Raw genomic sequence first — 16,900 nt, 5'->3', positions numbered from 1 at the left:
GCCATTTTTTCCCGTAAAAAGTAAAGGATAAAAAATGGTTATTGTGGGTTATCCCTAAGATATACCTTCTCGGACTTTTTTGAAGATCCTTTTAAGGTGTACAATACTGTACTACATTATTTTAAACTATCTCGTAGGGTTCAGCCAGCTTTTGCAATGTAAGCTCAAAAAATATGTTTACTTACGACATCGCTTTGGAAACCTCTAAAATAATCAGTGTTTCTCTACTATATTGTGCATGTATTACACACTTAAACCTTCCTCTTGAATCAATCTATCTATTAAAACAAGTCGCATCAAAAACCGTTGTGTAGTTTTAAAGATTAAAACATACACAAGGACAGACAACGGTAAGCGACTTTGTTTTATATATATAATGAATAATATAATGTATGATAAATGTAAATATGGAAAATGTATACGAAATGAAGATATAGGTAATAGAAATATACCTATGCAAGCGAATCCACGGATCCTGTGCTTGTATTTTGTATGGACAAAATAATAATTGACAACAATTTAATCTAAAGTACAAAATTGTTACGAACGCATTTTACATTGATAAAGTGAAAATTACCACCCAAGAACATATCAACGATATCAATTAGGGTATTATTTACAAAATTATCCTAATGACATAATCATACCTTATCAAGTCTCTTGTTGCCATAGCTTATTATGTTTTCGCTCATTATACTAGAAATAATCGTCCATAAAACTCTCACTGGAAATATTACTCAACAATGAAAGCAATAAAATCAGAAGACTTATATTTGAACAGGGCCAAATTTGTAATGAAATACTTGGGAGTTTGGGTGCCGCCATCAGACGAAACTGCAATACATAAAGCATATCGAATATTCATGATGTCCTTGCAGTATATATTTTTATTTTTCCAAATTATATTCATCGGACAGGTTTGGGGGGACTTGGAGGCTGTATCCCAATCTTCCTACTTGTTGTTTACTCAGGCCTGTTTATGTTTTAAAGTTACCGTCTTACAAATAAATATTAGTTCGCTTAAAGATTTGCTAAAAAGAATGAACCATGAAATATTCTTGCCGCAATCGAACGAACATGAGAGGTATATACTAAAAGAAGTTATATAAACATTTCATTTAAGCTCCTAGTATGTTTTATTAGTGCTGACGATGTAGGAGTTCATATTTTCATTTCTAGGCTAGAGTTAAAAAAATGACTCTTATGGCCTATTTCGGATCTTTATACAGCTTTTCAGACTGTTTGCCTTAACCTCAATCTGTTCTTTGCTAAAACAGTTGTCTTTTTTATTTTTGGTCGTTTGGGATTTCTTTGATAATTCAATATATGTATGTCCCACCTAAAAGTTACATTATAAGGATTAAATAACATTCGGAACATTATATAAAGAATAAAATGCCGTAAGAACATATATTTAGTTTATCTTCAGTTTTATAGGTAGAAGCGTTCATCATATTAAACAGATTTTGTTTTATTTTTAATGGTAAGTCTTTCAACAGAATCTTGAAGATGCAGGCTAAAAAAATTAAACGGTTGTTATTGGCTTTCATGATCAGTTCGCAAACAACTTGCGGTCTGTGGGCCTTAAAACCACTTTTTGATGATGTTGGTAGTCGCAAGTTCCCGTTTGATATGTGGTAAGATAAGTTTACAAAAATAATACCTATAATTGCCCTCTTGGTTTGATTAATGTGTTGAGTTTTAATGATTAATGTGCCAGACTACAGGGTTACAATAGCACTCTGCTATCTTTTCAAAGAGTGTCGTGCGAGGCGACTACGAGATCAAGACAATTAGTGGCTATGGTTAGTAGCGTCTCCTCCGATAAAAACCTCAGTGCACAAAAAGTGCGGTGAATATGGCGAATACTTCTCTTGGCAAATGTGCCTAAGTACCCTCTGAAAATGTGGTATAAGCTACGTATAAAGAAATGTTGTTATGGGAGGACTACTAATAAATAAAAAACTTTGGCCTTAAATTTATTAAAAAAACGCATTGTTGGTCAAGCTCTAAAATAATCTGATGGATTTACAGGCTTTTTGAGAAAAAAGCTTTTTAAATATAGGCGAAGAAGTAAAATTAGAAGATTTCAAAGCACTCGCAGAGGTCAAATGCCGGTAAACTTTTTCGAAACGAATTATTTATTTCAATAGAAGCTCTAGAGACAGATAACACGTCAAGGAACGAGCAAAACCAGTCATTTAAAGATGTTTCAGTGATTAATAGGGTTAACACTAGAGGTTATCACCGTCTTCTTCAAGGCCATCTAAATATTGACTTCAAACCCGAAAGATCACAAATTAGCTGCTCAAAGTTCTAAATAAAATATATTGAATGTTGAAAATTGATTTGTCGTGATACAAATCGAAGTATTGATAAAAAAACAACATGCTGGGACCAGCAAATATTTGTACTTAATATTGGACAAATAGTGCGAAACACCTCCCCCTTACCAGTGATTTCTTAAAATCTACAGACCTATACATACACACCAACTACTTACTCTTGATCCTGATCCATGATCCACGTATATAAACTGTACTCAAGTGTTGTCACGAATCGTTGCGCTAGACAATTGGAACTCCCCGTTGTCGCAAATACGTTCCTCTGGTCAAAAGGGAATCAAAGCTCCTGTTACCAGTGATGGCAATAAGACGCAAGTTGTACTTTTAAAAAAGATTTTTGCACTATAACTCCAAGGTTCAAGTTTTTCAACTGCAATTGGAACAAATACATAACTTGAAATAAGATACGAATAATTGCAACATTTGTTTGCTTCAGTACTTTTAACACCTTGATATGACACAGGGCCAGTTTATTAACGCATGTAGCGTCCCACATTAGGGCCCGTCGCCGTTCTCAGAGAACCATCGTTGGTCCATCCGGTCTCTTGTCAGCATGACTTATTAACTCGCACAGTCTTTACCATAAAAGCAGGTAGGATGAATAAATAAACATTACGATGTCATTTATTTAAAAATAAAAGTAGAATGAAACTTTTGAAAACTTTTTTATTACCTACATTTACATTTAACCTAAACAAATTGTTTTCAAACAGGATGCCTGTGAAACCAGAATTTTCACCGCAGTACGAACTTGGTTACGCCTTTCAGCTGCTTACAATTTGCATGAGCGCCTACATGTACTTCGGAGTGGACAGCGTCACGCTCAGCATGGTCATATTTGCCTGTGCACAGCTGGATATCATCAAGGATAAGATTTTGAGTGTAATAAATTAATAATCTTATAATATGTGAACAGTATGATTTTTGATATTTGATTATATCGTTTTCTCTTTGTATAAATATTACTAGTCTATTTTAATTAAATAAAATCAGGTTGGTAAAATATCTAAAATTTAACAAAAATATAACCAACTTCAATGTATTTCTTCAAATTTACATGAGACATAATACTTATCCATAACTATTTTATTAAGAATTTTCCAAATCGGTTCATAAATGACAGTTCTGAGGTAAAAAAACTTTAAAAAAGTACAATCGAATTGATACACTCACTCATTCATTAAACTCATTCTGTTTTGAACTGTGTTAAAAATAAGATAACTGTGACACGGACTTTTTCAAAACGAATCTATTCCTTTTTGAAACTGTGTGTAAGTATGAAGCGATCATATAAAAAAAAGTTTATGTGCACATGTTAGGTTATTTTTCCTATTCATTGTTCAGATCATTTGTAAAAATGCACGTGTAAGTACAAATAAGAATAACTATATATATCTACTTTTTTTAATATATAGTGTTATTTTTTTCACAGATTAAACCCATACAATTTGGCAGTAAGAAAGAAAGAATTGCAATTATAGCTGAAAATAATAGAAAATTAATTGAGTGTATAAAGCAACACCAGGCCGTCGTTTCGTAAGGACGAACATATCTAATAGCTCCATTTTTTATATTATATATATAATTTTTGTTATTGTATATTATGTAAATTTTAGTTTATGAAGGCTGTTGAATTTTTCCCACAGAATCGGAATAGTGATTCAGTGAAAAATTGCTGTTACTTTTTTGCCACGAATCCAATCGGTTAACATTTATATTTGTAATAGGTTACATTCTGATTTATATAATTATAGCCGTAAAATTCCTCCTTTTTTAGGTTTACAGAACTTGTGGAAAATACATACCATACGTTTTTATTTTTTCAACTCGTTGGAAGTGTTGGACTTATTTGTATGTCTGCATTACGGATTCTAGTGGTACGTAATAATTAGTTCGGAAATTGAAAAATTAACAAAATAAATGGATATGCAAGTCAGAAGCGTGGAGATATTGTAAAACCAATGACAATTTATGTCTTATAAATAAAATATTTTATAACAATTATGGTAAAATACATGAACTATAAAACAGAATACTCAATTGGTACGCTGTTTCAGTTTGTCACCCAAAATGCTGGAGCTTTTGAATGCGCGTCAGTCTTTTCTAGAGAAGCGCTAATTCTTGAATCTTGATAACTGTAATTTGTCGATAATGACAATTGGTTATGGGTTATATTTTAACTTTTGGTATATTTGCTGTTAGGCTAAATCCGTTGATACTTCAGAAATCTGTAACAGGAAAAAGGAAAAACCAAGCGCTCTTCGAGTCACTTGTAAAATTAATTGTTTTATGTACATATGTACTTAATGTGTCTCGTTTCATTGTGTTAAATAGGAGGACTGGCAGAGCATGCAATTCTTTTCAATTTTGACTTATTTGTCGGTCATGATCAGTCAGTTGTTCGTGTGCTGCTGGTGTGGACACGAACTGACGGCAACAGTAAGCGTTTGTACATTTTTAATATTGTTTCTGTTTCTGTTTCTATATACGAGTAGATAATCTTGCTGTTATAATTTGAGTACTTTTAACTTTTATCTTTATGCAAAAGTAAAATTGGTGGGAAATGGAACTATTTCCAAGACCCTAAAGGCTTTTTTCCATCTCGTAATGAGCCCACTTTTCCAGTAAATACTTTAGGGTAAGCTAAATCTGGCGTATTGTTAACTAGTCGAGTCATCATAATCTTAAATGTTCCTGTTTTGTTTCTAGAGTGAAAATCTTCACATAGTTCTATACCACTGTATCTGGTACGAGCAGGACATGAAGTTCAAGCGAATGCTTTGTTTTGCCATGATGCGTATGAGCCACCCAATAGTTTTGCGCGCTGGTCATTACATCAGCTTGTCGAGGCAGACGTTTGTGTCTGTAAGTTTTATTTTAGTGTTGATATTTTAAGTTAAGATTCGATATAATAAATGTCAAATAATTTCGCTGAAGCAGGATACAGTCACTTTATATCAATTCATTGGTGTCGTAAAGAGCGACCGTGAGATTTATAGGTAGGTCAATATATAAACCCGCATGGGTGGGCAAAATACTTAGTATTTAATTTATCGCCAAGTAGCAATATTTGTATTTCTGTATTCTGGCTTGAAGGAAAATATATTAGGGCTGGGACCTTGGTGATAGTGGTCAGATAGTGGTCAGGGTCAATAATATATTATATTGATGTTTTTGAACTCAGTCAAAGTAAATATAATCTATTCCAACGACAAGATGACAAAAGCCAAATAAACAATATTGAATTGACGCAATATCATTGGTCGTGAGATTTAACAATCTATAACATTCATTATGGATTTGCAAAAAAATTTGATTTTTGTATTTTGAAAGCCGACGAAGGTATTGGGACTTTAGTAGTTTAGTAGAATATTTTTTATAAATAAAAATATATTAATTACGAACTGTTGTGCAAAATATAAATGACATATTAGCAAATCGCATGAAAAACGTAAGTAAGGTTTGTTTATCGTCGTTCCTTGTTCAATTGGAATAGGCTATATTGTAAGTTATGTATTTATCTATATATATTTGTCAAATACCGCTTTACGCAATATATTATAATTACTAAATATTGTTTTCAGATTCTACGAATGTCCTACTCGTACTTCGCTGTTTTAAATCAAACAATGTAAAATAATAGAAAACTGCGAACAATTCTGCACGTATTTATTTAGCTTGTAACATATAAATAAATAATAGAATATCACGATACCTTTATTACTATTAAATACAATTTAAGTTTTAAAGTTGTTCTTAGCAATTATTTCACCCGTTTTAATTTCTACCTTAGTATAAGTTTGTAAACAAAGATTATTACAGTTTATTGTTAATTGTTGTCAATCAATAGTTTACATGAATGTCAGTTATACAGCATGTTACGATATCTACATTATTATTATTGAAAAGTTATTAAAAATTTGGATGGTAAATAGTGTTTATACTCGATAAGAAATGAGGAATTTCACGTTAAATGTTTGTTCAAATGACACCAATAGCGATCTGCTTTTATATTTTGTTTTTTTTTTCTATATGTCATAGCTGGCAAACGAGCAGGAGGCTCACCTGATGGAAAGTGACTACCACCGCCCATGGACATCTGCAACACCGGGGCCTTGCAGGTGCGTGGACGGCCTTATAGCTGACCTATTTTGTTTCCTGACCGCGTAACTTAATTTTTACGTCGACTACGTTTTTTTCATCATTTATAGGCGTATGTCCTTTGTACAGGCTACTTCTAATAGGGCCGGCTCTACTGTATGGCTTGGCTTCAGCCCAGGGACCCGTAGATTCAAAACAGACAAACAAAGTGAAATTTAGTCTAACGTGGGTGAAAAGTATCATAACATGTATCTATATAATGTTACAATCAATACTCATTTTTACTACAAACTCATCAACAACTCATTTTTACTCTTGTTTATTATAATCATCAATTAATCATTCAATTAATATAAAAAGTTCGTGTCTATGGTGTTGAGCGTTGAGGAGTTCCTTTGTTTTTAATCAATCTTAGAATCCAAAGAATCCAAAAAAATATCCTAGAATGATGTCATGTTAACCCTAAAAATGAAATGTCATCGGAACTGAATCAACATTGCAAGTTAAATAAAAGCTTATTAAAAAGAACAGCCCAAATGTAAGTAATAAACTACAGGCAGTATACATATACCGACACAGTGTCAGCATATAAATATAAGACCACTTTTGACAAAGGTGAATTATTGCCGCTTTTGTATTTCAAAATCGCGAAAGATGACCAATAATAATATGGACATGTTTCTCTCAAGATCTAAAAAAATTCTTATGATTTTATCAATTTGGTTGCCGCCTACAAAAAACGCTCTTTCGTTCTATGTGGTCAGATTCGTTGTTTTGCTAACGCAGTATTCTTTTTTACTACTCGAAATAGTATATATTTTGTTGGTTTGGGGAGATCTAAATGAGGTCTCCGAGGCTTCAAATTTGCTTTTCACTCAGGCCGCGGTGTGCTACAAAATCGCAGTATTTATTAACAATAAAAGAAATTTAATAAAGTTACTGGATTCTATGGTAGTTGATATCTTCGAATCGCAATCTTCTTTTCATGACAAGTAATTTTTTTTTATTTATTACTAATAATGCCCTTTAGATATACTTATTTAAATCAACGTGAAGTTTATGAATTTTACAAGATCTTTTATGATTTTTATTACGATTTGTTATTTTAAAATTTCAATGAACACAAAATTAATTTATTTAATTCATTGTAAAACTTAAGAAACCCTTATTTTGGCGAAAATAATTTCACATTTGCGTATTTTAAAAAAAATCTCTAACAGGGATTCAACCCACGATCCGTATTCGATGCTGCGCTTTCTTCATAATAATATTTGAGGACTTTATATTTTGGCTGCTGATTTCCCCAAATTCGCGGCGGTTATTATGGTTTCAATTCAATTTCGGTGATTTATAATTTTTACTCTTATCCAATACCGGTTTCTCCAATGAAAGTTTCATTGGAGAAACCGGTGTTCTTACCCAAAAATTAATCAAATCACGTAATTTTCAGTAAAAACTAGCCCAGAGTTAGGAACTTCGCATTGTAACATTGACGACCACCTTAGTCAAATTTAGTTTCGTTGTTTTGCTAACGCAGTATTCTTTGTTTTTTTATGTACTTCTATGAATTAATATTACAGATTGCTGTTAACGAAAGCTGGCAAAGTGAAAAAATTATGCAACATTTTCTTAGTTAATGCATTAATATCTTGCACACTGTGGACCATCATGCCCTGGTTCGACAGCCCGGAAATCAGGAGTTTTCCTTTTAAGATTTGGTAAATTTAATACATAGTCAACTTTTAATATGGAACATATTATACTACCTATATTAGTCTACTTATAACTCAATGATTTATGCCCAGTTATTTGTTTATAGTATTTTTCTTACAATCGGTTTTGTCTACGAAGAGTGATTCAAAAATTACATTGTTGTAACGTAAAATTTTGTGAAAATTATTTCAGCGGCTCGTTAATCCTTGATGAATTATAGTGTATGGTTTTTAGTGTACATATTTTAGAATACTTTTAATACATATCCAGGATGCCTCTAGACCCATTGAAGTTTTCGGAGTTTATAATGGGCTATCTATATCAAGTGATTAGTATCTACATCAGCGCCTTGCTATTCTTCTCCGTTGATAGCATCAGCCTCTCCATGATCATGTTCGGCTGCGCACAAATAGAAATCATTATAAATAAAATACAAAAGGTATGTGATATTATTCTCAATACAAAATTGGTACTGTATTGTATTAGACATATACCATTCATGCTGAGGTGTTCTTTCAGGATGATTATGGATTCAGTTCTTATATTGTTTGTCAATGCAAGTTGGTAAGGATTTTAAATAATAATAAATAAATGTTGAGATTGGTATTATATCTGTAATAAATATCTGTTATAAAGTATTTGCAAATATTTTTTTTTATTTATAAACATTTTCAATACATTATTTAGTTGATTAGTTTAAAAAAGTCTATTAGAAGATAACAAAAATGCTTTCGACTCATTCACTTTTTTCTTTGAAAGTTCCATAGTTTTAGACTGCCGTTGTTGTATTGACTAAATATAAGGCAGCAGATCCCAAGGTCCAGGGTACAAATTCTAGGTCAGGCCGATAAAATGTTATTAGGGTTTTCAGTCGAAAAACTGTCAGAGATCGCTTGGAATGTAGAAGTTTAAAGTATTCACGTGGCTCGGAAAGTTCGTTAAGCCGTTGTTCCTACTTCTAAATTCAGCGATAAAAAAAAAAAGAACAGATAAAGCTTTCAATCCTGCGCATGATTTGTTAACGATCGTGCCGGATTGCCATCCCAACAAAAGTTGATGAGAGACTGTACACGCAACTATTATATATTCTGTTCAGTTTAAGTCATTTTAGGATTGATCATTGGGCCTATTACGGTTAGAGCATAGCAACTGTTGCTATCAAATATTTGTTGCCGATTGATATCAAAACAAACCAAAATATATAAATTAGTATAATACTACTCTATATAATATAATACTCCATAATACTGATTTATCGACTGCAACATTTATAAATCCACAACAAAAATTTGATAGCAACAGTTGCTATGCTCTAACCGTAATAGCCCCACGGATCTATTTATCATTATTAGCATATAAGGTAAATTCAATTCAATATTCTTTCTAATCTGGTTTTTTACATTTCTCTATTCCATATTTTACAGATACAAAATGCACCAATTTCGGCGAAATTGAAAAAAGAGGAATATAGTGAAATAATCGAAGGCAATAATAAGTTATTTGTTGAATGTATTCGCCAGCACCAGGCTGTTATAAGGTTTCATATTTTATATCTTAATTCTGAGGATTCACTAGTTACTCGGTTGCTTCTTTCTATTTTCGAACAATTACAATTTGTAATAATACTCCCTAGGTATCATAATTATATGACGTAAAGCGTTCAGACCAAGTATTCAATAACAAAACAAACAGGTAGTAAATATTTAAAGTTTCCACAAACTGACTTTAAGCTGAAAATAATTCGTTTAATGCAATTTTTACTTGGTGGAAGGGCTTTGTGCAAGCCCGTCTGGGTCGGTACCACCTTTTCATCAGATATTCTACCGTCAAACAATACTTAGTATTGTTGTGTTCGGTTTGAAGGGTAGTGAGCCAGTGTAACTACAGGCACCTTAGCTCCCAAGGTTGGTGGCGCATTGGTGTAATGTACGGAAAGGTTATTATTTCTTATACCGTCAATGTCTAAGGGCGGTGGTGATTATTATATTAGATAAAAAAAAACTAAAGACATTACAGACCCCGTGATCCTCATACTTTGTAGTGATTCTTACAATTTTTTTTTTTTAGTTTTACCTCTTCAATCTGACATATGAAAATCAATATATATTATTAAACCAAAGTGCCCTGCCATGTCGGTCTGTCTGTCTATCTGATTGCAATTATCTCTAAAACTAACGAATGGATTTTCAAACGTTTTACAAGAGGCGTATAATTCATTAGATTTTGATAAAATATGACGTTGATCGTTGTAGATATCGGTCAACATCATGATGATTATCTAGAGTTTATTGCATACATATTTGTATTATTTTCAAAATAAATGTAGTAATTAAAATACTTTGTTTCAGATTCATTGAATTATTGGAAAACACATATCACGCGAACATTTTTTTCCAATTAAGCGGTACAGTTATTATAATCTGTGTCATAGGGCTCTGTATTACTATTGTAAGTAATTATTAATGATAAATATTTTAGTCTATAGTCGTAGGTTTTTGTGCAAGCCTACTTGTAGGTATTGCAAGCCTACTCATTGGTTATTCTACCACTACACATGAATGTGCTTTCTACAGCTGTCCGGAAGCTTCGGAACGAAAACTAGTCAGAGCTACCACGCATAAATATATTATAACGTCGTAACGTGCCACGTTGCGGTAAGAGTGAAAATCGACATTGCACATAGTACGAATTTGTTATGAGTTGTGTCATGTTTCTGTGTGGTAGCCCTACTCAGTCATTATAGATATAAGGAAATTTAGATCTAAAGGCAACCAGCACATTAAAAGTTTACACATAGGCACTGTAATACAGTTAAAAGTTGACTTGACATAAATTTACAGACCTATTCACTCAGGAAAGCGCGCATCACCAAATTTAATTAATTAATTATTTGTCAAGCAATCAAATAGACTTAAAATGTAATGTAATTTGTATTTTTTCCTGAATTTACTCTTAGTTGTGTCACACACACTAAGACATCTTGTAAGCAGGAACGACACTCACGTATACTAATTCCTATAATAATAATTTAATATGAAGAAGAGCGCCTTCGAGTGAATAGATCAAAATTTTCGTATGACTCTTTACTTACTTAAGTTTTTGTTTCGGTTTTTATATTACGTTCGACATCGTATAACAAAGTTATAATTATATCATTAGTATATTATATATTTTTTGTAATTTATCAATAGGCAGAAACAAGCAGCTTGCAGTTTTACTCGATGTTGGTCTACATGGTCACCATGCTGTCCCAGTTACTGCTCTACTGCTGGTGCGGAAGCGAACTCACAACTACAGTAAAAACATGTCCCATTAGTATTTAAAGATTTGATTTGATAAATGAGAGATACATATGTCTCTTATAAAAAAATGTCTGTGTTGTGTATTTTTATATGTTGCAACATTTTAGTTTTATGCTGTATTACTTGTTGTTCTTTTAATTGAATTTTCAGAGCGAAAAGTTGCGCGAATGTTTGTACCAATGTCCATGGTACGAAAAGGATGCAAAGTTCAGAAGATCTCTTCTCATTGCGATGGAGACAATGAAAAGACCAATTATCTTTAAAGCCGGTCATTACATTCCCCTTTCGCGGCCTACTTTTGTATCTGTAAGTATACCATGACATTTGTTGAACTATATTATTGGATTGAAACTCGTAGGCTCTCATAGTGTAGGAAAGGGCTATTTGTTTTCCGTCTTTCTATGGGGGTTCCTTTAAATTTTCTATTTAGTTGTAGCTTAGCTAGCGTAAAAGAACGCTATTCTTTTCAATGTCTAACTACATTGCACGTTGATGAAAATTATTTTCTTCATTACTTTGCTCTTGTGCATGTAACTGTTAGGTGTACGGAACACTAAAATTTCTTAAATTTTTATTCGACTTGAAGAGATTAATGTAATTTTTCAACAAATAAATTCGCATCATAATACAACTCGTGGAGGCGGTGGCTGAGGTGGAGATGCGGTAAAGGACATTGAACTGACATTAAGGAAGCCACTCCTGTATTAGAGGAGCAGAGTCGACATCTCTGATAAGATTACCGGACGCATAATTTCATGACAAGGAAGTGCTTTAAGTGTCCTGTAAGTCGCTCTTTACCCAAAGCGCTGAGTTGTCCTGTTAATCCTATCCCACTTTAGAGCTCCTAAGTTACACAACTAACAGAAGAATAGTGCTTCTCGATAGAGAAGATAGAAATAATATATTATGTATGTTAAACTTCAGCTGCGAGGATTTAGTTTTACAAATAATAATATTAAAAAACGTAACACAATTTTCATAAAACTTTTGCAGATTCTACGAACATCTTATTCGTATTTCGCTGTTTTGAATCAAGCCAATAATAAATAGCTCTATGAGGCTTAAACGGGTCCAAATAACAATATTCATTAAATGTTGTAGAATGTAGATGAAATAAATTATTAATAACAGTTTTTTTTTATTAGTGTATAATCCTTTATTCATAATATTAAAAACAAATATAAAATTAATCGGTTTTCCTTTTCTTTATTATATAGGCGTATGAGCAGATGGGCCATCTTAATTGTAAGGGATTAGTACCGCCCATAGACAATAGCGCTGTAAGAAATACAAACCATTCCTTACATCGCCGATGCGCTAAGATGTTATGTTCCTTTTGATATACTGACTGCTGTTGTTTGGCGGTAGAATATCTGGTGAGTGGGTGGTACTTATCCAAACGGACTTTCACAACGCCCTACCACCAATTAAACCTTGTATACTGGCAATACTTAAAAGATGGACTGTCAAAAAATATTCTAGTTAACTAGTTTTTTATTAGCAAGATAAAAAATATATATAAAACTTTGAACTACCGACAGTGAGAAATTTGCACGTCAAGTTCAACCTTACGATTACGATTTGGAAATCCCTAGTTTAGTTTAATGGATAAATGAGGTAAAGGTAAATAAAACATCCTGAGTCACAAATTAATTGTTTTATTAATAGGTAAACCGTGTATCACATATGCGTTGTGTACATTCACGACATTTTAGGCAAAAATGTGCTTAGTTTTATGAAAAATTATGAAAAAATACACCTTTTTGTAACACTCAACGACGCTTAACTAATAAAAACTTTTTAGTCAAGTCAGTAAATTCGTGCGCTTAAATTAAACAAAGGCGAGCGTGTAAAGTAATAACAACCGCATTTCGAAACATACATTCATATCTCACAATGATACCAGTTTTATGCTACAACCAACGGTGTTTCGGGAAATCAACTTTTCGAAAGCTGCAGAACGAAGCTAAAGGGGAAGTTTGCATTCAAATTTAATTCACAGCCCGATAATTTTACTCACAGCCACACTTGACGAACTACTTTAAAGATGCTATTGTAATTGTAGCATAAAAAGGTCTCGAAGCGAACTTAAACAAGATTACATTAAAAAACAATCGAAACATTCGCACTGATATTGTTTTATCAAAATTTGAATACAACCACTTAACAATACCGATAAATCGTTCCCGTCTTCGAAATAACGTTACGCCAATTCAGTCTCTATGTTTTATGCTTAAGAGATAAATTGGTCTGTAACATTATCAAAGAATCTAAAGAGCGCCTAAAATACCTTATCCGACACCATTACACATATGTATTCGAAATTTACCTTAGACAAATAATCCTTTTGAACGTTCATTGAAATATTTTAATATGGTAACAATCAGTCGCATATCGTCACTTATTTCTTAAGAAGCTCTGATAAAATGATATTGGCCGTCCATAACACCGAATGTATTGAGAATAAAAGTAAAATGAAAAGCGTAATTTTATTGTTATGAATATCAAAACTTTAAAGCACTGTTACAGTGTTACGGCGGTCGTTTATTCGATTTAACAATGTTGTCTGATGCAAAAATGCGTTAATAATAAGACATGGTTTATTATTATCTATATCACAGCGATGCAATGCCTTTGAGATATAGATTTCAGTACAGTTCATTAATTATTTTTACGATAAACAGAGCCAATTATTTGTAAAACTATATTTAAACGATAATATATTAAAACATTTTTTTCTAATTATTTCATGATAAAGATACACACATTTCTGATGTAAATAATTATGTAAAATGTTTAAGCGAACGTAATAAACAAACCAATTAACATACAATTAAATTTCAAAACGACATTTTTGATTGACATTTACGTATATAACATATTAAATACGAATAATAGCGATAAGAAAAAAAATCTATTTCGTAAAAATAATTTACATATAATTTATTAAAAGTGAAAATTCATTCTAAAACCATTAACAACCATACAAGTTTATGCAAATATTTAAAAAATTCAAAACATGTAAGAACTAGTTTACATTAGATAGGACCGATATATTTATCGCCATGACAATAATTATTGTCGTTTAATATTAGAGTTTTATTTCAAATTCATATTGGCGATAAAACGACCGGATATGACACATTTCCCGAATGTTCTAACTATAATTTAACTACGTAATCGGATATTAATTAATTATTTTTTAATGAGTCACAAATAGTAAATACGATCTTGATAAGTGCAAAGTCCTATAGTCGGCCAGAGACTAAAATTGTCGGTCCGACCAAAATGTGAACTAACTCTTAAGAAAGCGGTATCTATTAGATCGAGGCACAACCTAATTATTATTTAGAAGATTTTGATCACAATTAACAAATACTGTTACTTTAGAAATTTTATACTGGCAACACTGATCTTCTATGTCTTTGATTAATTTCGTAAATAAAATGAGACATGGCGGATATAGAATGGCATATAGGCATGTTTGTAGAAAAATAATGTAGACTGATTCAAGGAATAAAACTATGAACCGTTATATTAAAACTAGTTTGAATATATTTTTTTTTTATCTATAGTTAAACGTGAAATTAATATGCAATGATCAAATAGTTCAGCTAAGTTTGTTCTGTGAAGATTTCATTACGTATATAATATTTGGACTTTAATTCTACCTGTCGGAACTGCTAAGGACATAAGTCAAATTATACTTTTGATTCTATTTCAGTCATTTAAGGTTAGATCGAATGCTATGTTTAAGAAATAACCGAGAAATGCGTCTCATATGATGCTATTTATAAAAACACCTTAAAATATCAACAAATGCTGCTATTTTTCAATTGATTGATCACAAGACGTGGCTACCTTTATACCTTTGCGGTTAAAATAAAAATTGAATCTAAATTAATGTTGTAAAGCTAAGATTTGCCTGCACATGTCTATTGCTTAAACATATACGATAGGCGTATTTTCCTAGAAATAATGCCGGTGCCACACATTCGACGAAGTCCAAAAAAGATCAGCGGTCACATATGTCATAAATTTTTCAACGTACGTGATATTCGTTTTATTAACAAATGATTGTGCGAATGTGTAGCACCGGTCGACTGAGAAAGCTATAGTAAAAATATATTACGTCTACTTAGAACTGCGCTAATATTTACGTCGCTGTTTTTCAAGGTAACACGGCTACAGATAATAAATAATTTTGATTGAGAATAGAAGACTAATATTGGCTAGCGTGCGGAACAGTCTACGTAAGACTAAATAGTATTAGCTATGAAACTATTTCATATGACTACGTATATACGACATAATTAAAGAGATAGATAAATATAATTAATTTACCAAGTACATTTTTTATGACCTGTCTTGTCATACAGTAGAAATAGAAGGTCACTTTATAAGCGGGCAGCGGCCATTTACTATTTAGTCCTACGTTGAGAGTGAGCCCTTGGGGAGATGAAATTAGTCATTCGTTTTACTTTATTTACTAGCGATTATTAAGCTTTATTACAACGGAAACCATTGTTAAAGGACATAGTGATGTACATGATATTTAATGTTTCAAATATAAATGTTCTATTATCCCTCTCCAAGGCCTCAAACTGTACCATAGATTAAAGAAAAGTACCGTAGCAGAACAAACATCATCTTTAATCTATGGGGAGCGGAATAGTAACCGTCCTGCTCGTTAAATGGTACACTATATCGAGATATAATAATTGCATGGTCCTGTATTCGATAATAGCCCAATAAATACATTAAAATACGAAGATATAGTCGATTTTTATAATAAACTATGAAAATATATGATTTTCTTCACAATTACGCTCATTTTTTTTTCACATTTACATGTCACCACTTTTGAGCAAATTATTATCGTTTTCGGCTAAATGGAAGCTATATACCGTTTATTTATTCGTTATTCATGTCTTTCGTATTAAATGACTCATCTATTCATAAGATTTGCAGCATCATTTTAAAACGTTAACATAATTAGGGCAAGAATTCTATTTAAATTAAAAAATAATAATAATAATTAATAATCAACAGAATTAGAATAAGTACAATAACAACAACAAATTTTGTATTTTTTTTTTTATTGAATCATAGTCGCGCGATGGTATTCGAAGAGCTAAGAATATGATAAATACAAAAACGATCGATCTACCGTATTCTTTGTAAACATCAAGATTTTTTCACTTGTTTATAAAGACGCGACTTTTCATAAATAAATTTCCTATTAGATCATGATATCGTCTGCACTATGCAGAATTCATTTAACTACATCCAACAAAATAACAGTTGACAATCCAATACTCATATAAAAAAACAATGAATAATTTGACATTGACAGATCGCCATTCTTTTGACAGTTATATTTAAACATTGACGAAATAATCTGTGCCTTGCTGTTAAAACTTGCACTAAAACAAAAAG

The 16,900-nt window shown here is 31.9% G+C and overlaps 1 protein-coding gene across 1 annotated transcript; it reads left to right on the top strand.

The window, feature by feature from the left end:
- The first annotated feature begins 735 nt into the window (after positions 1 to 735).
- On the top strand, positions 736 to 12,591 carry LOC113397018 (odorant receptor Or1-like). The gene is made up of 16 exons (XM_064217918.1): positions 736 to 1,100; positions 1,406 to 1,428; positions 1,500 to 1,637; positions 3,059 to 3,227; positions 3,778 to 3,881; positions 4,123 to 4,222; positions 4,680 to 4,784; positions 5,055 to 5,210; positions 5,930 to 5,976; positions 8,027 to 8,164; positions 8,430 to 8,598; positions 9,584 to 9,696; positions 10,508 to 10,607; positions 11,351 to 11,455; positions 11,612 to 11,767; positions 12,455 to 12,591. The coding sequence occupies exons 1-16, from the start codon at positions 744 to 746 to the stop codon at positions 12,509 to 12,511; spliced, it is 2,037 nt and encodes a 678-aa protein (XP_064073988.1). The 5' UTR covers positions 736 to 743; the 3' UTR covers positions 12,512 to 12,591.
- Positions 12,592 to 16,900: the final 4,309 nt, after the last annotated feature.

The sequence above is a fragment of the Vanessa tameamea genome, chromosome 19 (genome assembly GCF_037043105.1).
Source record: "Vanessa tameamea isolate UH-Manoa-2023 chromosome 19, ilVanTame1 primary haplotype, whole genome shotgun sequence".
In the NCBI taxonomy this organism is placed as follows: Eukaryota; Metazoa; Arthropoda; class Insecta; order Lepidoptera; family Nymphalidae; genus Vanessa; species Vanessa tameamea.
The sequence above is the reverse complement of the archived record's forward strand: the minus strand, read 5'-3'. Positions and strand labels throughout refer to the sequence as shown.